This window comes from Phyllobates terribilis, unplaced genomic scaffold (genome assembly GCF_046119375.1).
Source record: "Phyllobates terribilis strain yellow unplaced genomic scaffold, ASM4611937v1 Scaffold_9__5_contigs__length_417890890, whole genome shotgun sequence".
Lineage (NCBI taxonomy): Eukaryota > Metazoa > Chordata > Amphibia > Anura > Dendrobatidae > Phyllobates > Phyllobates terribilis.
Genome location: NW_027362769.1, coordinates 165,487,853 through 165,510,716, shown reverse-complemented (window position 1 = coordinate 165,510,716; position 22,864 = coordinate 165,487,853). Strand labels below are relative to the sequence as shown.

The window sequence follows — 22,864 nt, the reverse complement described above, 5'->3', positions numbered from 1 at the left end:
ATACAGCCCGTCATACTGGGCCGTGATTTTTCTTTATTTTGGGACTTGTGGGGGGGAAGGGAACTGGACTAAGTAGAGTGGGCAAAAGCCAGGTCCCTGGAGAAGAACCCCCGACGAATTCTTAGGTGGATGAGCTCCCACTGTGCGTCCTTGCCGGCGACAAGGGCGAGACTGTGACCAAGGAGGCCGACCTCCCTGAGTTAGATGTGTCCGGAGAGAACTTTGGGACTGCTCAAGTTCGAGACCTGACCTTAAAAGGGGCGTTTGACCAGGTTACTGTATGTAATGGGGTTGCCCAAGGGCAGGAGGCCGACACCAGGTTCCCCCACTTTGCAGTGCAGGGAGAGTTGCTATAGCGGGTGGCCAAAGTAAGGGGCGGTGAGATAGTGGAACTGCTGTTAGTGTCTCGGCCATACAGACAGAGGGTACTAGATATGGCCCATTCACATGTTCTGGGGGGACACCTAGGGGTTGAGAAAACTCAGGAGAGGATACTGAGGAGGTTTTACTGGCCAGGGTGTTACCGAGAAATTCAGAACTATTGTAGATCCTACCCCACCTGCCAAATAACCGCTCCCTCCTCCCACTTCCGTAGCCCCTTAGTTCCACTACCAGTGATAGAGGTTCCCTTTGAGAGGATTTCCATGGACCTCGTGAGTACCTTAGTTAAATCATCTTGGGGCCACCAATATATCCTTGTGGTCATGGACTATGCGACTCGGTACCCCTAAGGAACTCGTCCAGTAAAAGTATAGCCCGAGAGCTAGTCCATATTTTTGCTCGGACAGGTCTGCCAAAAGAGATTCTGACAGACCAAGGAACCCCCTTCATGAGCAAGGTGATGAAGGAGTTTTGCAGAGTCCTTCAGATAGCTCAGATTCGGACCTCAGTTTATCATCCGCAGACGGACGGCCTAGTGGAACGCTTCAACAAGACCTTAAAGGCGATGCACAGGAAGGTCGTTGAAAAGGATGGGCAAGACTAGGACTACCTGCTCCCATTTCTGCTTTTCTCGGTCAGAGAAGTTCCTCAAGCCTCCACTGGTTTTTCTTCGTTTGAACTCTTAATATGGGCGGCATCCAAGAGGTCTCCTAGACATCGCCAAGGAAACCTGGGAAGCCGAGGTCACGCCACACCGGAGTATCATCGAACATGTCGCCCAGTTACAGGAGAGAATGTCGAAGGTGATGCCCATCGTGAAGGAACATCTCCTCCAGGCGCAGGAAGCCCAGGCGAGGGTCTATAACCGGTCGGTGAGACTAAGACAGTTCCAGCCCGGGGACCGTGTTTTGGTGCTAATCCCTACCGTCGAGAGCAAGTTCCTGGCCAAATGGCAAGGTCCATACGAGGTTGTGGAGAAAGTCAGCGAGGTTAATTATAAAGTCCACCAGCCTGGCCGAAGAAAGCCACACCAAATATACCCTGTGAACTTGCTCAAGCCGTGGCGGGACTGAGAACCTGTGGAAACTCCTTGCCTGGAAGCCGCACCTGTAGGCAAGGTGGAGGAGGTCACTATTGCTGAAACTATCGCCGGCCCAAAAGCAACAGTGTCAATAACTAGTACAGCGAAATCAGGAGCTGTTCTCAGAGTTACCGGGGCATACTCAGGTGGTAGAGCATGACGTGCTAACAGAACCACACGTAAGAGTGAATTTGAAGCCGTACCTGTTAGAACCTTGCTGTTAGTTTTTTTTTCCTTTGCTGGTCACATGACCTTGTTGGCCTATTTAATCCTGCTCCGCCCTTCTGGCTTTGCTGGACTTCATTGTATATCTACTTTCTAGCTAGCCTGTGGTCTGTGTCTTGCTCTGTTAGTTTGCTTGGTTTACTGACCTCTATGTTCTTTATATTTTGTTTGTTCGTCTGTCTGCTACTATTTCAGTTAGGAGGTGTCCCATTTTCCTCCCAGTCCTTAGTACTTGTAGGGATTCCTCCCCCACATCTATAGGTCTTCGTACAGACTAGCTTAGGACTTTAGCAGGTCTGATCGCAGGATCAGGTTCCCTGTTACATCGTAGGGATTCAGCTGAGTTCTATCGTAGGGACAGATCTCCTCTCTTTCCTTAGCTCTGGTAGCAGAACATAACAGTAAGTCCAGCCAGCAAATTCTCTAAGGAAAGATTTTTCTGTTCCATCATGGTGTCGGTTCAGGATTTGGCTCATCGCCTGCAGGGATTCTCTCTGGAAGTGACCGAGCTCCGTCAGCACGTGAGTAACTGTCCTGGAGCACATTTCTTGGAGCCTAAGGTATGTTTGCCGGATTTATTTTTTGGTGAACATCGAGAATTTTTTTCATTTAAAAATGCTTGCTTATTGTATTTTCGTTTGAGACCCAAGTCCTCTGGGGATGAATCCCAGCGCGTAGGGTTCATAATGTCACTTTTGCGCAAAGAGCCTCAGGAGTGGGCCTTTTCTTTGCAACCTAGTGATACATGCTTCAGATCAGTGGATAGTTTTTTTTCTGCTTTAGGACTATTATATGATGATCCTGACCGTGTCGCATCAGCTGAGACTGAGTTGAGACGTTTAAAACAAGGATCAGGTAATGTCGAAAAATATTGTACACATTTTCGTCGTTGGTCCACTCAAACAGGGTGGAACGATTCTGCTCTGAAAAGTCTATTTCTTGCTGGGCTCAGTGAAAGGGTTAAAGACCTGCTAATTGCTTATCCTACACCTGAAGATTTGCAACAGGCTATGCAATTAGCTATACGGGTGGATAGAAGACTGCGTGCTAGGGTTAATGAGAGCAAATCCTCTGCTATGTCAGTTTCTGGTTATGATAATGTGTGTACTAACAGTGGTGAACCGATGGAGATTGGATCGGTGGCACCTCGCTCTCAAGAAAAAGACCGTCGTTTTTCGAAAGGCTTGTGTTTCTATTGCGGAAAATCTGGTCATTTGATTAAAGGCTGTGAGCTTCCTATGAAGAAAGAAAAAAAAATGGTCAGTCACGCCCGTATTGCCTGTTTAAATTCCAAGGGTATATTTTTAGCTGCTTCCACGATTGCTCAGGAAAAATTAATGGAATTTCGGGTGTTTGTTGATTGCGGGTCTACACTGAATGTAATTGATGGGGGATTCGTGGAAAAACTCAATTTAAAACCTGAACCTTTGTCATCCCCCATTGCTGTGGTTTCTGTGGATGGCTCCCCTTTGAAGAATATTACTCTCAAGGTCTGTGAATTTCCTCTCACTATTAATGGTGTTCACCATGACAAATTGGATTTGGTAGTGTTGAATAACTTGCCTTCTCCAGTAATATTGGGTTTGCCCTGGTTAAAATGTCACAATCCTGTACTGGATTGGTCTACCAGTGAAATTAAATCCTGGAGCCATAAATGTTATGACAAGTGTTGTAACGGGCGTATTGCAGCTTTGGATAGGGGAGAATTGCCTGTTCCTATTCAGGATTTTTGGAGAGTTTTTTCTGAGAAGGAATCGCAGGTTTTGCCTCCCCATAGAGACTATGATTGTTCTATTGAATTTGTCCCTGGAGCGACTCTTCCTAAAAGTCGTTTATTTAACCTTACTATTCCTGAGAGGAAGGCTTTGGAGGAATACATACAGACAAGCTTGGCCGCCGGTCACATTAGGCCCTCTAAGTCTCCTGTGGCGGTTGGATTTTTTTTTGTAAAAAAAAAGGACGGCGGTTTACGTCCTTGTCTGGATTTTCGTGAGATTAACAAAATTACGGTACGCAATCCTTACCCACTGCCATTGATTCCTGATCTGTTTAACCAGTTATTGGGGGCCAAGTGGTTCTCTAAAATTGACCTTAAGGGGGCATACAATCTGTTGCGCATGAAGGAGGGTGATGAATGGAAGACTGCTTTTAACACTCCTGTGGGTCATTTTGAGAATCTGGTTATGCCTTTTGGTCTTACTAATGCTCCTGCATTTTTTCAGAATCTTATTAATGACATCCTTAGACCTTTGATCGGTAAAAATGTGGTTGTGTATTTGGATGACATTTTGATTTATTCGCCAGATCTGGAGTCTCATTGGCGGAGCGTGCGTGAGGTATTACAGTTATTAATGGACAATTCGCTTTTTGCTAAGCTGGAGAAATGTGAGTTCGCTGTACAGAGAATTAGTTTTTTGGGCTACATTATCTCCAGCAAAGGTTTTGAGATGGATCCGGTTAAGGTTCAGGCTGTGCAGGAATGGCCTAGGCCTATTGGTTTGAAATCGATACAGAGGTTTTTGGGTTTCGCCAATTACTATAGAAAATTCATAAAAAATTTTTCTAGTATTGTCAAACCTCTGACTGATCTCACCAGGAAAGGTGCTGATGCGGTTCAGTGGTCTTCTGAGGCCATTGAAGCTTTTGTGTATCTCAAGGAGAGGTTCACCTCTGCTCCCATCCTTATGCAGCCTGATGTTACTAGGCCGTTTTTGGTTGAGGTTGATGCTTCCTCTGTGGGGGTTGGCGCAGTATTGTCTCAGGATAACGGGGATGGATTACATCCCTGTGCCTTTTTTTCAAAAAAATTTTCGGAGACTGAATTGAATTACGATATTGGTAATCGGGAATTATTGGCTATTAAACTCGCATTTGAACACTGGCGCCACTTCTTGGAAGGTGCGGAATTTCCCGTTCAGGTTCTTACGGATCATAAAAATCTGATATATCTTGATGCTGCCAAGCGCCTGAATGCCCGTCAGGCTAGGTGGGCACTGTTTTTCTCGCGGTTTAATTTCTCCGTTACTTACATCCCTGGTACTAAGAATGTTAAGGCGGATGCCTTGTCTCGCAGTTTTTCTCCCATAGTCGGTGCTGAGAAAGAGGAAAACATTTTACAAGAAGGTGTTGTGATAGCTGCTTTAGACTCCGTTTTGGAAGATGAGATTCTTAAAGCTCAGGAGAATGCCCCATCTAACACTCCTCATGGGAGGTTGTTTGTGCCTGGGACCTTTAGGAGAGATTTGTTTGTTGAGTGTCACGAATCTCGGTTGGCAGGTCATCCCGGAATCTCTGAGACCAAGAGACTGGTGGGTCGCAGTTTTTGGTGGCCTGGATGGCAGAAGGAAGTCATTAAGTGGGTACGCCAATGTACTGTATGTGCTAGATCTAAGTCCTCACATACTCCTGCTGCGGGGTTGCTTTGTCCTTTGGAGGTCCCCAGTGCTCCTTGGACACATTTGGCTATGGATTTTATAACTGACCTTACCCCCTCTGAGGGTTTTACTGTCATCTGGGTGGTCGTGGACCGTTTTAGTAAGATGTGTCACTTGGTTCCCTTCATCAAACTGCCCTGCGCTAAAACTCTCGCTAAGGCCTTTGTCAAGGAAATTGTCAGACTTCATGGCGTTCCTACTGACATTGTTTCTGATAGGGGTCCTCAGTTCGTGGCTCGTTTTTGGCGTGCCTTTTGTGACAGGTTGGGAATTCATTTGTCGTTTTCGTCCGGATATCATCCTGAATCTAATGGCCAGACAGAAAGGAAAAACCAGGATGTTGAGCAGTTCTTGCGTTGTTTTGTGGCAGACAATCAAGAGGGGTGGTCTGAGTTTCTGCCACTTGCCGAATTTGCTCTGAACAATCATACATCTTCTTCTGCTGGTTGTTCGCCTTTTTTTTGTTGTTCTGGGAGACATCCGTCGTTTGGGTCGTTCTCCAAGTTGGGATCTGCCGTGCCTGAGGAGGAGAATTTTTCCGGTGATTTGGAAAGAGTTTGGACGGATGTGCGTGGTAATCTTCAGGAGGCCAACAGAAAATCTAAAGACTACTTTGATAGGAAACGACAGGAGGTTTTGTTCGCTGTTGGTGACATGGTTTGGTTGTCCTCTAGGAATCTGCGGTTGAGGATTCCTTCTAAGAAATTGGGTCCCAAGTTTGTAGGGCCCTTTAAGGTGCTTCAGGTTGTCAACCAATCTGCTGTTAGGTTGGAGGTTCCTACCTCCTGGAGAATTAATCCGGTCTTTCATGTCTCTCTGTTAAAAAAAGCTGTTGTGTCGGATGGTGACGCCTCTGCCTCTGTTCCTCCGGTGGTGGAGGACGGGGAATATGAAATTTCTCGCATCCTTGACTCTAGACGGTATAGAGGTAGTTTGCAGTATCTTGTGGCCTGGAAAGGTTTCGGACCCGAGGATAACTCTTGGGTGAGGTCAGATGATGTTTCCGCGTCCAGACTTATCAGAGCGTTTCACAGGAGATTTCCTGATAAGCCTGGTCCTAGGGGATCCGGAGGATCCTCTTAGAAGGGGGGGTACTGTTAGAACCTTGCTGTTAGGTTTTTTTTCCTTTGCTGGTCACATGACCTTGTTGGCCTATTTAATCCTGCTCCGCCCTTCTGGCTTTGCTGGACTTCATTGTATATCTACTTTCTAGCTAGCCTGTGCTCTGTGTCTTGCTCTGTTAGTTTGCTTGGTTTACTGACCTCTATGTTCTTTATATTTTGTTTGTTCGTCTGTCTGCTAGTATTTCAGTTAGGAGGTGTCCCATTTTCCTCCCAGTCCTTAGTACTTGTAGGGATTCCTCCCCCACATCTATAGGTCTTCGTACAGACTAGCTTAGGACTTTAGCAGGTCTGATCGCAGGATCAGGTTCCCTGTTACATCGTAGGGATTCAGCTGAGTTCTATCGTAGGGACAGATCTCCTCTCTTTCCTTAGCTCTGGTAGCAGAACATAACAGTACCGGATTCCGGAAGCACGCCCGGAGGTGATCTTGGCTGAGGTGAAGAGGATGTTAGACTTCGGGGTGATAGAGGAGTCAAAGAGTGGGTGGTTGAGCCCAATCGTCCTTGTGTCAAAACCCAATGGAGAATGGGGGTTTTGTAATGACTACCGCCGGCTGAATGAGGTGTCCAAGTGTGAAGCGTACCCGATGCCCTGCGTCAACGAACTCATCGAGAGGCTTGGACCGGCGAGGTGCATCACCACTCTTAATCTGACGAAAGGCTACTGGCAGATCCCCATGTCCCAGAGAGCCAAGGAGAAGACTGCTTTTTCAACACGTGATGGGTGTTTTCAATACTCTCGGTTGCCATTCGGACTACAGGGGGCCCCATCCACCTTCCAGAGAGCTATGGATCGGATCCTAGCCCCACATAAGAAGTATGCCGCAGCCTACCTTGACGACAATTCAGTCTTTCGTCCAGACTGGGCTAGTCATCTACCTAAACTACAGGCAAATTCTGGATTCTCTGAGAAAGGCGGGATTTACTATAAATCCTAAAAAATGTGCCGTTGGAATAGAAGAGGCCAAGTACTTGGGCTATGTCGTCGGGAGAGGCGAAATAAAGCCGCAAGTCAAGAAAGTGGAGGCAATCCAGACCTGGCCGCAACCACTCTCCAAGAAGCAAGTAAGAGCGTTCTTGGGAATGGTGGGATATTACCGGCGGTTTATCCCGAATTTCGCCATGATGGCCGCACCACTGACGGATCTTCTAAAAGGCACCAAATCAACCATGGTGAAATGGACGGAAGAAACAGAGACCACCTTTCAACAGTTGAAGCTAGCACTGTGTAAGCAGCCAGTCCTGGTCGCACCTGTCTTTAAGGTAGAATTTGTGGTCCAGACGGATGCTTCAGAGGTTGCTCTAGGGACTGTACTTTCTCAAGAGATAAATGAGGAAGAGCATCCCATTCTGTATCTGAGCCGGAAACTTTCATCTTGCGAGAAGAACTACTCCATAGTAGAGAGAGTGTTTAGCCATAAAGTGGTCCGGGGATACCTAAAATATTACCTACTAGGCCGGAAGTTTAAATTAGTATCTGACCATGCCCCATTGAGATGGTTGAGGGAGAAGAGGGGGAAAAAACGCCAGGGTAACTAGATGGTTCCTAGGGCTTCAAGATTTTAACTTTCACATGGAGCATAGTCCCGGGAAGTTACATGGGAACGTGGATGCCCTCTCTAGGATTCCCTGCCTGGTGTCAGAAGGTGCCCAAACCCCCGGCTTTGGGCAGAGGGGGGGGATATGTGACAGAGTCACTGCTAGGATCTATGAGGGGGTGTATGTGTCACACAGGTTGCTAGCCTGTGTGAACTGAAACCAATAAACTTTCTGCCAGCATGTTATATACTGGAGGGTTAACTCATTTAAAGGGTGTGGTTTTAGGGGAATGACATAGAGATGGGAGGGAAGTCATTCGCCCTACCTCCACTGAGGGTGTGGCTAAGCAACGTTTAAATGCTCAGTCAGCTTTGTTTCTGTGGACTGTGTGTGGTCTGGAGAGTGAAGTCTCCAGGCTGTGTTTGGGTGAAACCAGAGAGCAACATCGGAGGACTAGTGTTGCTGAAGATTTCACTGTGCTACCTGGAGCGGCAGAGCCTCACTCAGTATTGGACCCTTATCTTTTGTTTTCCCGTCAACCCCAAGAGGGACTGTTTATTTTTTATGGGTCGCTGCTGGAGTTTATGCCGCGCAATAAACCCGCAGACAGTTTACCCAAACATATATATACATATAGTGTGTGTATATATGTGCCGGCTCATTTACCCTGAATGTAGGCCCTCTGGTACCGTACGTCTCATCAGTGCTGGGTGCCATCTGCTGGTTTTTGCAGGGATAGCACGCAGTCGATGTAACCTTTGGGTTGAGCTGCACTAAATTAATTAATCCGGTAGGGAGCACCCTGTAATGATAGAGATTTCACCCGGACGTCATTATCTTCTGCCGCTCCTGGCACCAGAAATGAACAGATTGTGCACCATATGAAATTCCAATATAGGTAGTGATATACAATACCGGAGAGCCTGTGGCTGTGCTCCTGCTATTACACCTGCTGTAGATATTAAGATGGTCTTCCTTTTTGCACCTATTCCCTATCCTTCAACTACCCACTTTGCATTATGCCCATATCAAGACTCCACTTTGGTTTGTCCCACTCCACTTTGGTTTAGTCCCACTTTCATTCCCTCTGTAGTGCTGTGTGTAATGTTCCCTCTTTCAGTCGATCTACTTAGATGTTGATCGATCCTATTCTTGTGTATTTTCTCTTCTTGATCTTCTGTTTTTTTTTTTCTCCCAGATTCACTCCCTGTCTGCATGCAAGATTTACTGTGTACCAACAATGACTTCCCTCCAATCGCCCACTGCCTCGTCCGATGGTAAGTGCCACATAGATATATTTATGTATATATACATACACACCTGCTATAAGGACTGGACTTTTAATAGAAAGCATTCTGTAATAACAGATTAGAGAAGCCTCTGATCTCTACATTTAAGCCCCTTAAATGCCACGAATAGGCTATGTGTGCATGTTCAGTATTTGATTTCTGAAATTTCTGCAAGGTTTTTGCATCTCTTGGCAGCTAATATGTTTGTTTTGCCGTGATTTTGGTGCGTTTTTGATGTGTTTTTGTACAGCAATGAATGCTTTTTGGAGCTAAATAAAGATATTTGAAAAAAGAAACATGGAACCTCGCTTTAACCCTTGGTTTACTGTCAGACCTGGGGTGAGTGTATTGGTTAATTTAAATGATTAAAGAATGTGTCGGTTTTATTTCAAATAAAGTGTTTTATTCTCAATGTGTGTGTATATTTAACTCTTTACATAGTAATGAGGGTATCTGACTGACACGGAAGAAAAGAGACGGAGTCCAGCTTCTGGTGAAATCCATAAAAATCCTCTTTAATTCAAGATATTAAAATGGCTAACATCTTTTCATTACTAAAGTGAGGGTTAGGTGTCAGCGACACCTAATCCCATTACTCCTAATGCTACACTTGTGTTGTCAGTACATGCAGATCCACCGCATGTAATGACATTTCAATCTGTTAAAATGTTCAGCTCCGCTACAAAAATTGACATATTGCGGGTGCGTTTGGGTACGTGCCCATGATCCGTAAATGCTGCGGGTTTGACGCTGCATATTTATGCAGCGTCAAGCCCGCAGCAGCCAGATGTTACAGCTTAGTGGAAGGGATTTCTAGAAATTCCATGTCCACTATGCATGCATCTGAAGCTGCAGATCACCCGCGGACACTGACATGCGTCTTTCAGGACCGCAGCACGTCAATTTCTCTTGCGGAGTCGCTAGTCTCCGCAACAGAAATTTGACCACTAGAATGTATTGAATGCGGTAAATCTGCATGGTTCAGTGAACACATGCTGATTTACCTGCGTTCAATAGAATGCAGCGTTTTGGACACAGCAAAAATATGCTGCGTCCAAAGCGCTGCTACGTCCGGATCGTGGGCACATACCCTTAAATTAAAAAAATGGTGTGGGCTCCCACGTCATTTTCATAACCAGCAGAGGGAAAGCCAACCACGGGGGGCTGATATTACTAGCTGGGGAAGAGGCCAGAATGTTCCCTGGCTATTAATAACAGCCCACAGCTGTTTGCTTAGCCTTTACTGGTTTGATTACAGGGTGGACCCCAGAAAAAAATTGACGTAAGGTCCCCCTATAAAATCTAACCAGCAAAGGCTAGGCAGACAGCTGAGGGCTGATATTTATAGCCAGGAAAGGGGCCATCGATTGTGGTCCCCTCTAAGGCTAATAATATCAGCTTTCAGCCGCCCTAGAAATTGTGCATCCATTAGATGCGCCAAATCTGGCGCTTAGCCTTGACTCTTCCCACTTGCCCTGGTGCGGTGGCAAATGGGCTAATAGGGTTGGGGTTCATGTCAGCTTTGTATTGGTAGCTGACATGAAGCCCAGGTTAGTAATGGATGGCGTTTGTAAGATGCCCCCATTGCTAACCCGTTAGTAAAGTTTTTGAAATAAAGACAAAGCCAGAATATAGACTTTTTATTTTAAATAAAATTCCATACGGTTTTAATAATTTATTTAAAAAAACAAACAAAACACTTTTATACTCACCAAATGCCTAATCTGCTGAAACCATTGTCACCTGTAAAAAAAACAACCATATCCTTCACCTGTCCGCCGTGATGACATAATCTAGTGTCCCACGACGATCTGGGTCAATTCTAGAGCAGTCACATCAGCAATCATTGGTGTGACTGTTGTAGAGGACATCATTCCATACTCCTGTCAGTGTATAGCGCTGAGCTGCCGGGAGTGAGCTCACTGAAGGTCAATCAGCTGATGATCATCTGAGAGCTCCGGTGACCTCACTTACTGCATCCAGTGACTTCACTCCCGACAGCTCAGCGCTATACACTGCTCCCGTCCGTGTGTAGAGTGCTGCCAGGTGATCGGATCGCCGTGGGACATCGTAATGATGGCGGTGATTATAAAGTGTTTTTTATTTTAATATCGATTTATTTTAACTTTCCTTTTTTTTTTACACTGAGCACAGGGCTGGCTGAGACTACTTCTCTCCTCATCCGCGGCAGCTCCCGCTATTATCAGCGGGAGCGGCCTTAGGATGATGGTAGGTGTAGTCTCCTGCGGGCAACTCTTTGTGTGTTTTTGCCGCATTTTTGACTCATTGACTTGAATTGAGTCAGTCAAATATGCAGCAAAAATCCACAAACATTTTTATACCTGCGTTTTTGCTGCAGATTTGACTGACTCCGTTGAAGTCAATTCGTGAAAAATGCTGCAAAAAACGCACAAAGAATTGAGATGCTGCAGATTTAAACACAACGACAATCCTGAGAGGAAAATTACTGATCAGCTGGCACGCGGATTACCATTTCCGCTCGGAAAAAACACACAGTGCGCACATAGCCTTACAACTAATTGAGGGATATAAGGGGGAAAGCACAGTTGGATATTTTATTTTTAAATAACATTTTTGAAAAATAAAAATAACTGTTAAATAGTTGAAGGAGTTGGTCACTTTTTTGGTAAAATTGTGTTGCATGCTATGATACTGTGTGCCACGTCAGTGCCGCCCATGTATGCTTAGGATGCAGAATGCAGATAGCGGCAGCCGCGTGATATCACCGCTTTCCAGGCCATTTCCTCAATCTCACCCCCATTTAGCTCATGAACAGACATAGGCAGCAACATCTCTCGTATCTGCGCCTGTTAAGACGTGAACCTAGTCGGGGTAAAGCTTGTTAAGTGGATATATGACGTGACTGCCGCCATCTTTGGTGAGTTTCCCACTTTAGAGCTGTCTTTGGAGACGACCTGAACTTTTTTGTAGTCGGGAGTTTTGTGTTTCTGATACAGAACGCCAAATTTAAAGACACAGCTTTTAACTTAAAGGGAAACTGTCACCAGGATTTTGACACCTAATCTGAGAGCCTCATAATTTAGACACAGAGACCCTGATTCCAGCGATGTGTCACTTATTAGGCCGCTTGCTGTATCAGCCGGAGATTATCTCTAGAGGACTAGTAACCCTGCTCTGTATTACCCCCTCCCCCACTGATTGGCTGATTTCTCTGTACACTGTGCATAGGCAGAAAGCAGCCAATCAGTGGTGTGGGCGGGGTTATACACAGATAGCAACCAATAAGTGGTGTGGGCAGGGTTGTACACAGAAAGCAGCTAATCAGTGGTGTGGGTGGGGTTATACACAGAAAGCAGCCAATCAGTGGTGTGGGCAGGATTATATACAGAAAGCAGCTAATCAGTGGTGTGGGCGGGGTTATACGCAGAAAGCAGCTAATTAGTGGGGTGGGCGGGGTTATACACAGAAAGCAGCTAATTAGTGGGGTGGGCGGGGTTATACACAGAAAGCAGCTAATCAGTGGTGTGGGCGGGGTTATACACAGAAAGCAGCTAATCAGTGGTGTGGGCGGGGTTATACACAGAAAGCAGCTAATCAGTGGTGTGGGCGGGGTTATACACAGAAAGCAGCTAATCAGTGGTGTGGGCGGGGTTATACACAGAAAGCAGCTAATCAGTGGTGTGGGCGGGGTTATACACAGAAAGCAGCTAATCAGTGGTATGGGCGGGGTTATACACAGAAAGCAGCTAATCAGTGGTGTGGGCGGGGTTATACAGGGCTCAGACAACTGGTAAATCTGCAGCTGATAAAACGGATTTTATCAGAAGTGCAGCAAGCAGCCCAGTAAGTGACACATCCCTGGAATCAAGGTCTCTGTCCCTACATCAGGCTGCTCTCAGATGGGGAAACAAAAACCCGGTGACAGATTCCTTTGAAAAAAAAAATTCTGACTGATAGGGGGAAAGCTTAGGAGCTGCATATTGTTTATATACTGAATTTAAAGGAGATGGACACTTACATTTATATTTAACTAAAAAAATTAATCTTTGGAGATTATTTATATATATATATATATATATATATTACACATATACAGTACAGACCAAAAGTTTGGACACACCTTCTCATTTAAAGATTTTTCTGTATTTTCATGACTTTGAAAATTGTACATTCGCACTGAAGGCATCAAAACTATGAATTAACACAAGTGGAATTATATACTTAACAAAAAAGTGTGAAACAACTGAAAATATGTCTCATATTCTAGGTTCTTCAAAGTAGCCACCTTTTGCTTTGATGACTGCTTTGCACACTCTTGGCATTCTCTTGATGAGCTTCAAGAGGTAGTCACCGGAAATGGTCTTCCAACAATCTTGAAGGAGTTCCCAGAGATGCTTAGCACTTGTTGGCCCTTTTGCCTTCTCTCTGCGGTCCAGCTCACCACAAACCATCTCGATTGGGTTCAGGTCTGGTGACTGTGGAGGCCAGGTCATCTGGCGTAGCACCCCATCACTCTCCCTCTTGGTCAAATAGCCCTTACACAGCCTGGAGGTGTTTGGGGTCATTGTCCTGTTGAAAAATAAATGATGGTCCAACTAAACGCAAACCGGATGGAATAGCATGCCGCTGCAAGATGCTGTGGTAGCCATGCTGGTTCAGTATGCCTTCAATTTTGAATAAATCCCCAACAGTGTCACCAGCAAAGCACCCCCACACCATCACACCTCCTCCTCCATGCTTCACGGTGGGAACCAGGCATGTAGAGTCCATCCGTTCACCTTTTCTGCGTCGCACAAAGACACGGTGGTTGGAACCAAAGATCTCAAATTTGGACTCATCAGACCAAAGCACAGATTTCCACTGGTCTAATGTCCATTCCTTGTGTTCTTTAGCCCAAACAAGTCTCTTCTGCTTGTTGCCTGTCCTTAGAAGTGGTTTCCTAGCAGATATTTTACCATGAAGGCCTGCTGCACAAAGTCTCCTCTTAACAGTTGTTGAAGAGATGTGTCTGCTGCTAGAACTCTGTGTGGCATTGACCCGGTCTCTAATCTGATCTGCTGTTAACCTGCGATTTCTGAGGCTGGTGACTCGGATAAACTTATCCTCAGAAGCAGAGGTGACTCTTGGTCTTCCTTTCCTGGGGCGGTCCTCATGTGAGCCAGTTTCTTTGTAGCGATTGATGGTTTTTGGAACTGCACTTGGGGACACTTTCAAAGTTTTCCCAATTTTTCGCACTGACTGACCTTCATTTCTTAAAGTAATGATGGCCACTCGTTTTTCTTTACTTAGCTGCTTTTTTCTTGCCATAATACAAATTCTAACAGTCTATTCAGTAGGACTATCAGCTGTGTATCCACGAGACTTCTGCACAACACAACTGATGGTCCCAACCCCATTTATAAGGCAAGAAATCCCACTCATTAAACCTGACAGGGCACACCTGTGAAGTGAAAACCATTTCCGGTGACTACCTCTTGAAGCTCATCAAGAGAATGCCAAGAGTGTGCAAAGCAGTCATCAAAGCAAAAGGTGGCTACTTTGAAGAACCTAGAATATAAGTCATATTTTCAGTTGTTTCACACTTTTTTGTTAAGTATATAATTCCACATGTGTTAATTCATAGTTTTGATGCCTTCAGTGTGAATGTACAGTTTTCATAGTCATGAAAATACAGAAAAATCTTTAAATGAGAAGGTGTGTCCAAACTTTTGGTCTGTACTGTATATATAATATTTTTTTTTAATCAAAAACGGTTTTATTGAGGTTTAAACATAACAATATAGTAATGTAGTGGAGGGGAAACTCCAATATCTCCCACACACCCTGAAACACAAGATTTGGCATTCAGAGGCAGCTGAATATTTTATACCTCTCTGACCGGCCGACCCACGTTGTCCCATAGTTCTCCAAGTCTGGGACACGACCAGAACATATGGACAGAATCTGCCCCCTCTTCCCTACATCTTGGACATTGATCATTAAATCGGAGGTTCATTTTCAGCATTTTTTTTTGAGCTGTATGAATAAGAATTAATTGGGGTCTTCTCTGCTCCACATTGATAGATACCTTTCCCAGAGATTCCAAAATACCTTCCAATTCCTCCGGGGAAATGTGCCCTATATCCCTTTCCCATCTAGACATGATCAGAACCATAGGATCCCCTAAAATATAGGATAGGAAAGATGTGTACAGTGACTTGCGAAAGTATTTGCCGCCCTGATCCTTGGGCAACTGTAACTTTTCCAGCTTTATTTTACGGACGCTATTTTTACAGACCAGATTTCGGATGATATTCTGCATTTTTTTTTTAAACCAGCGCTTTGGCATCCAAAAGGGAGAATTGTGAAGAGAACAGACGGCATGAGGCACATTTTAATGAGGTTTGTTCTGCCAAGGGCGGAGACTCGGAGAGGGGTAATTTCCCTCCACCTCCAACTTTATTTCTTGACTTAACTACCAGAGGATTCAGGTTTAGATGGATGTACTCAGTAACCTCTCTGGTAACATACATGTCCAAGTATTTGAACTTTTGCATCGGGATTGCCGACTTCAACCAATTAATATTTAGTCCAGAATAGGCCCCAAATTTAGAAATGGCATCCAATGGGAGAGAGATATTCAAGTTATCAATAAATAACTACAAATCATCCGCGTACAGGGCGATCCATTCCTCTTTGCCACCATATTTAAAGCCCCTAATACCGGGATGTTTTCTAATGATACATACTAATGGCTCTATTGTAAAGATCAAAACACTCTGACGTATCCCCTTTAGCTCCTATTCTAGCTGTCGGGGTCTTGTACAGTAGCATTACACATTTGATAATTTTAGGCTCAGATCCCATTCCCCTTAGCACTGCCCACATCTTGGCATCAGACATTAGTAGCGAAATGGACCTGTACTATTCTGGTAATTCCTTATCTTTTCCTTCCTTGGGCAAGGTGTCTATTATAGCCTCATATAGTGATCTTGGCATTCGTCCCCTCGGACATTGCGTCATTAACCATTTCCAAATAGTGCGGTAAAAGCTCCTCCTTAAATATGTTATAAATCTCTACTGGGGGGCCGTCAGACAAGGGTCTTTACCATTTGGCATTTCTCCAACCGCTCGTTGAATCTCCTCCAGGGAAATCAGCAATTCTAAAAAAAAAATTATCACCTTCGCCCAAAGTTGAATGTTTAATCCTAGTTAGGTAATCTGCTAGTTCGTCTCCTGAGAACTTCGCCCCAGACGAATGTAACTTGGAAAGCTTTCTATCCGCTGGGTTATTATTCTGGGTAAACAATGTTTCGGATTCTTGAACCTTACTTTCCAATTCAACTCCTCTTTTTCCAGGAATTATCTTTTACCAGTTTAACCCCCTTAGTGACAGGACCAATTTTTTAAAATCTGACCAGTGTCACTTTATGTAGTAATAACTCTGGAATACTTCGACATATCCCATTGATTTTGAAATTGTTTTTTTTTTGTGATACATGATACTTTATAATAATGGTACATTTAGGTTGATTTGTTTTGTGTTTATTTATGAAAATATCTGCAATTTGACAAAAATGTTTTAAAAATTGCAAGTTTCAAGCTTTCAGTGACTATCTCTTTAATTCCGATTGTCATACCACACAAAAACATTAATAAATAACATTCCCCTCATGTCTGCTTTACATCAGTTCCATTTGTAAAGTGTTGTTTTATTTTGTTAGCATTTTAGAAGGTTTAAAGATGTAGCAGTCATTTTTCATTTTTTTAAGGAAACTTACAAAATTTATTTTTATAGGGACCTGTTCGGTTTTGAAGTGACTTTGGGGGTCCTATATGTTGGAAACCACACAAAAGTCATACCATTTTAAAAACCGCACCCCTCATCGTATTTAAAATTGCTTTCAGGTAGTTCATTAACCCTTCAGGTCCTTTTCAGGAAGTAATGGAAAGTGGCGTGCCAAGAGTGAAAAAGTTTATTTTTACCACCTAAATTTTGATAACTTCTGAACAGGCCGCTATAGCCGGCAGACTCTAAGGCCGTTATTTGGCCATGAACTGCCATGGCAAACATCAGGACCACGCGATCAAGATATCAGGGTGCCGATGAGGTTAAAGAGGGAGCCCCCACACTCTGTTAACTATTTAGATTCTGTAGTCACTTTTGAATGCATAATCTAAGGGGTTAAATGTCCATAGTCGGTGCCAACACTGATTGTGGCTGATACATCAAGTTGTCAGCTGTAGTGTACTGGTGACAGCTACAGGATTGTCACCGGTCAGTGAACGCTAGTCTCTTATATCGCAAGTCAGTAAAGAGACGTCTATTGGCCACTAAGGGGTTGACCTCTCTGATCGCTACCAGCCTTAACCCCTTTCCGACCTCGTCAGCAATAGTACGCAACTGCGCGCTGGGCCTATTGGACCAGCTATGTACTATTACGCGCGCTGCGATCGCGCCCGCACACAAACGGCGCGGGCCGATCGCCGCCGGGTGTCAGCTGATTGTCACAGCTAACACCCGGTGCTATGTGCCGGTGCTATGTGCCAGGAATAAAACGCGATCAAAAAGACTAATGGAAATAAAAAATGGTACCGCTGAAAACATCATCTTGTCCCGCAGAAAACAAGCTGCCATACAGCTCAAACGACCGAAAAATAAAAAAGTTATAGCTCTCAGAATAAAGTGATGCAAAAACAATTCTTTTTTCTATAAAATAGTTTTTATTGTGTAAAAGCGGCAAAATATAAAACCACTATATAAATGTGGTACCGCTGTAAACGTACTGACCCGAAGAATAAAGCTGCCTTATCAATTTTACCACAAGTGGAACAACATTAAAAAAAACAACCCGGAATTGTTGGTTTTTGTTTATTCTGCCTCCCACAAATCGGAATAGAAAGCGATCAAAAAATGTCACGTGGCCGAAAATGGTACCAATAGAAGCGTCAACTTGTCCCGCAAAAAACAAGCCAGCACATGACTCTGTCGGCTGATATGTGGAAAAATTATAGCTCTCAAAATATGGCAATGCAAAAACTAGTCTTTGCAAAAAAAAAGCGTCTTTTAGTGTGTGACAGCTGTCAGTCATAAAAAACCAATATGAATCCGGTATCGCTGTAATCGCACCGACATGAAGAATAAAGTCATCTAATCACTTATACCGCATGAGGAACGGAGTAAATAATAAACACTAGGGTTAGGGTTGTGCTAGGGTTAGGCTTGGGCTAGGGTTAGGGTTGTGTTAGGGTTAGGGTTGTGTTAGGGTTAGGGTTGTGCTAGGGTTAGGGTTGTGCTAGGGTTAGGGTTGGGCTAGGGTTAGGGTTGGGCTAGGGTTAGGGTTGGGCTAGGGTTAGGGTTAGGGTTGGGCTAGGGTTAGGGTTGGGCTAGGGTTAGGGTTGGGCTAGGGTTAGGGTTGGGCTAGGGTTAGGGTTGGGCTAGGGTTAGGGTTGGGCTAGGGTTAGGGTTGGGCTAGGGTTAGGGTTGGGCTAGGGTTGTGATTGGGCTAGGGTTAGGGTTGGGGTTGTATTAGGATTGGGGTTAGGGTTGTGTTGGGATTGGGATTTTTACAAAAGTAAAGAAAAAAAATGATGACAATATGGCGAATAGTGTTGAGCGCAAGTGCTCGCTACTTTAGTTTGCATCAGGTGCTCGAGTATGCACCGAGTATCGCGGGTGCTTGACATGCTTGAGTCTCCTCCCCATATGTTTTGCACCTGTTAAACAGCCAAAAAAACCTTGCAGGGATTGCCTGCCATGCACGAGCGATCCCTGCATGTTTTTTTTTTTTGGGTGTCTAATAACCGTGAAACATGCAGGGCAGAGACTCGAGCATGTCACTCGAGCACCCGCGATACATGGTGCATACCCGAGGACCCGATGCAAACTCAAGTAGTGAGCACTTGCACTCAAGACTAATGACTTATTCAATATGATGACCTAATGTTATCAAATTCTGTGTCGTACCTCAGAGTTCAAAATGTTCACTATACCCCTTGATAAAATCCTCGAGGGGTCTAGTTTCCAAAATGGTGTCACTTGTGGGGGGTTTCCACTATTTAGGCACATCAGGGGCTCTCCAAACGCGACTTGGAGTCCTCTCTCGATTCTTGACAATTTTGTGTTCAAAAAGTCACACGGTGCTCCTTCCCTTCTGAACCCTGCCGTGCAAACAGTGTATTTTCCTCACATATGGGGTATCGTCGTACTCAGGAGAAATTGCACAAAACTTTTTGGGGTCCATTTTCTCCTTTATGAAAATAAAAAAATTGGGGCTAAAACATTAATTTTCGTGGAAAAAGTTAGATTTTTTTATTTTTACGGCGCCATGTTAGAAACTTTTGTGAAGCACCTGGGAGTTCAGGGTGCTCACCATTCATCTAGATAAGCTTCCTGAGAAGTCTAGTTTCCAAAATGGTGTCACTTGTGGGGGTTTCCACTGTTTAGGCACATCAGGGGCTCTCCAAACGCAACATGGCGTCCGCTAATTATTTAAGCAAATTTTACATTCAAAAAGTCAAATGGCGCTCCTTCCCTTCCGAACCCTGCCATTCGCCCAAACAGTGGTTTTCCCCCACATATGGGGTATCGGCGTGCTCAGGAGGAATTGCGCACAACAAATTTTGGGGTCCATTTTTTAATGATACCCTTGCGAAAATAAAAAAATTGGGGTCTAAAATAAAAAATTTTATGAAAAAAAAAAAAGTTAATTTTTTTCTTCCACATTCCAAAAATTTCCGTGAAGCACCTGAAGGGTTAATAAACTTCTTGAATGTGGTTTATAGCACCTTGAGGGGTGCAGTTTTTAGAATGGTGTCACTTTTGGGTATTTTCTGTCATAACGACCCCTCAAAGTCACTTCAAATGTGATGTGGTCCCTAAAAAAATTGATTTGTAAATTTTGTTGTAAAAATGAGAAATCGCTGGTCAACTTTTAACCCTTATAACTTCCTAACAAAAAAAATTTGGGTTCCAAAATTGTGCTGATGTAAAGTAGACATGTGGGAAATGTTATTTATTAACTATTTTGTGTGACATATCTCTCCGATTTAAGGGCATGAAAATTCAAAGTTTGAAAATTGCGAAATTTTCAACATTTTCGCCAAATTTCCCTTTTTTTTTTTTTCAAATAAACGCAAGTCATATTGAATAAATTTTACCACTATCATGAAGTACAATGTGTCACGAAAAAACATTCTCAATCAGCGGGATCCGTTGAAGCGTTCCAGAGTAATTACCCCATAAAGTGACCGTGGTCAGAATTGTAAAAATTGGCCTGGTCATTAACGTGCAAACCACCTTGGGTTGTAAAGGGGTTAAAAAGAGCTTTATAGCGTCCAAACCACATTATTAGGGGATGAACCACAATTGATATAAAAGAATTCCCTAAGTTTTTCCCTAGTAGTGGTGCAATTAATAATTTTTAAGCCAGAATGCACCTGTAACCAGATGGGAGAGGGGTCCGATAGAGATCTAGGGAGATATTCAACTTTAGAAATTAATGGAGTCATTTGAGAATTACACTACCGTTCAAAAGTTTGGGTTCACCCAGACAATTTTGTGTTTTCCATGAAAACTCATACTTTTATTTATCAAATGAGTTGCAAAATGATTAGAAAATAAAATATTGTCCAGACATTGAGAAGGTTAGAAATAATGATTTTTATTAGAAAGAATAATTTTCTCCTTCACACTTTGCTTTCGTCACAGAATGCTCCTTTGCAGCAATTCCAGCATTGCAGACCTTTGGCATTCTAGCTGTTAATTTGCTGAGGTAATCTTGAGAAATTTCCCCCCATGCTTCCTGAAGCCCCTCCACAAGTTGGATTGGCTTGATGGGCACTTTTTGCACCATACGGTCAAGCTGCTCCCACAGCAGCTCAATGGGGTTGAGATCTGGTGACTGCGCTGGCCACTCCACTACAGATAGAATATCAGCTGCCTGCTTCTTCCCTAAATAGTTCATGCATAATTTGGAGGTGTGCTTTGGGTCATTGTCCTGTTGTAGGATGAAATTGGCTCCAATCAAGCGCTGTCCACAGGGAATGGCATGGCGTTGCAAAATGGAGTGATAGCCTTCCTTATTCAAAATCCCATTTACCTTGTACAAATCTCCCACTTTACCAGCACCAAAGCAACCCCAGACCATCACATTACCTCCACCATGCTTGACAGATGGCATCAGGCACTCTTCCAGCATCTTTTCAGTTGTTCTGCGTCTCACAAATGTTCTTCTGTGTGATCCAAACACCTCAAACTTTGATTCGTCTGTCTATAAAACTTTTTTCCCATCTTCCTCTGTCCAATGTCTGTGTTCTTTTGCCCAAATTAATCTTTTCCTTTTATTAGCCAGTCTCAGATATGGCTTTTTCTTTGCCACTTTGCCCTGAAGGCCAGCATCCCGGAGTCGCCTCTTCATTGTAGACGTTGACACTGGCGTTTTGCGTGTACTATTTAATGAAGCTGCCAGTTGAGGAGCTGTGAGGCGTCGATTTCTCAAACTAGAGACTCTAATGTCCTTGTCTTGTTGCTCAGTTGTGCAGCGCGGCCTCCCACTTCTCTTTCTACTCTGGTTAGAGCCTGTTTGTGCTCTCCTCTGAAGGGTGTAGTACACACCAGTGTAGGAAATCTTCAGTTTCTTGTCAACTTCTCGCATGGAATAGCCTTAATTTCTAAGAACAAGAATAGACTGTCGAGTTTCACATGAAAGTTCTCTTTTTCTGGCCATTTTGAGAGTTTCATAAAACAAACAAATGTAATGCTCCAGATTCTCAACTAGCTCAAAGGAAGGTCAATTTTATAGCTTCTCAAATCAGCCAAACCGTTTTCAGTTGGGCTAACATACTTGTGCAAGGGTTTTCTAGGGTTTTCTAACCATCCATTAGCCTTCTTACACAGTTAGCAAACACAATGTACCATTAAAACACTGGAGTGGTGGTTGTTGGAAATGGGCCTCTATACACCTATGTAGATATTGCAATAAAAACAAGACGTTTGCAGCTAGAATAGTCATTTACCACATTAACAATGTATAGAGTGTATTTCTGATTCATTTAATGTTAGCTTCATTGAAAAAAAATGTGATTTTCTTTCAAAAATAATGAAATTTCTAAATGACCCCAAACTTTTGAACGGTAGTGTATATAAGGCTGGATCAATCGTTAATGGAGATTGTGGAGTCGTGGAGTCGGAAGTCAGGGAAATTAAGGAGTCGGAGTTGGTAGTTCGGCTTACCGACTCCACAGCCCTGATTGCAGCTTCAAGTCTCCTATTAACTAAAGTTAAAAAAAAAAACAATAAAAAAAAAATACACATATTTTGCATCGACGCGTTCAGACATGTTCAATCTGATCGGTAAAGAGAAAAAAAATGAAAACGTCAGAATTATGGTTTTTTGGTCGCCGCAACATTGCAATAAAAGGCGATCAAAGCATCATAACAATGAAAATGTTACGGGTCTTGGAAAATGTCGACAAAAGCAAGATTTTTTTTGGGACACATTTCTGAATTTGTTTTCGCCAGCTAAATAAAAAACAAAACAAAATGATACATGTTTGGTATCTGCGTACTCGCATTGACCTGTGCGATCATATTGCCTGGTCAGTTTTACCATATGTTGAACATGGTAAATAAGAAACCCCAAAAATGTGTAAATGGGATACCTTTAAATACAGTTAGACTAACCCCCCCCCCCACGCCCTCCTTGAGTAATTATAATGAAGTGAATCTAAGGAAAACCCCATCCAGGGCCTGTGTATCTGATTGACGGGATCCTGGCGGAGGAAGTTAAAGTAAGTAGCGGAGAGGTTCGGACCATAAATACCAGCAACA

General features: G+C 43.8%; 1 protein-coding gene across 5 annotated transcripts in view; it reads left to right on the top strand.

The window, feature by feature from the left end:
• The window catches only part of RAB3GAP1 (RAB3 GTPase activating protein catalytic subunit 1), a 152,018-nt gene that overhangs the window by 27,650 nt on the left and 101,504 nt on the right, over positions 1-22,864 (top strand). For all 5 annotated transcript variants that reach the window (XM_073647279.1, XM_073647280.1, XM_073647278.1 and 2 more), the window contains exon 5: positions 8,982-9,060. In XM_073647279.1, coding sequence (XP_073503380.1) covers positions 8,982-9,060 — 79 coding nt within the window. The remainder of the gene's footprint in view (positions 1-8,981; positions 9,061-22,864) is intronic.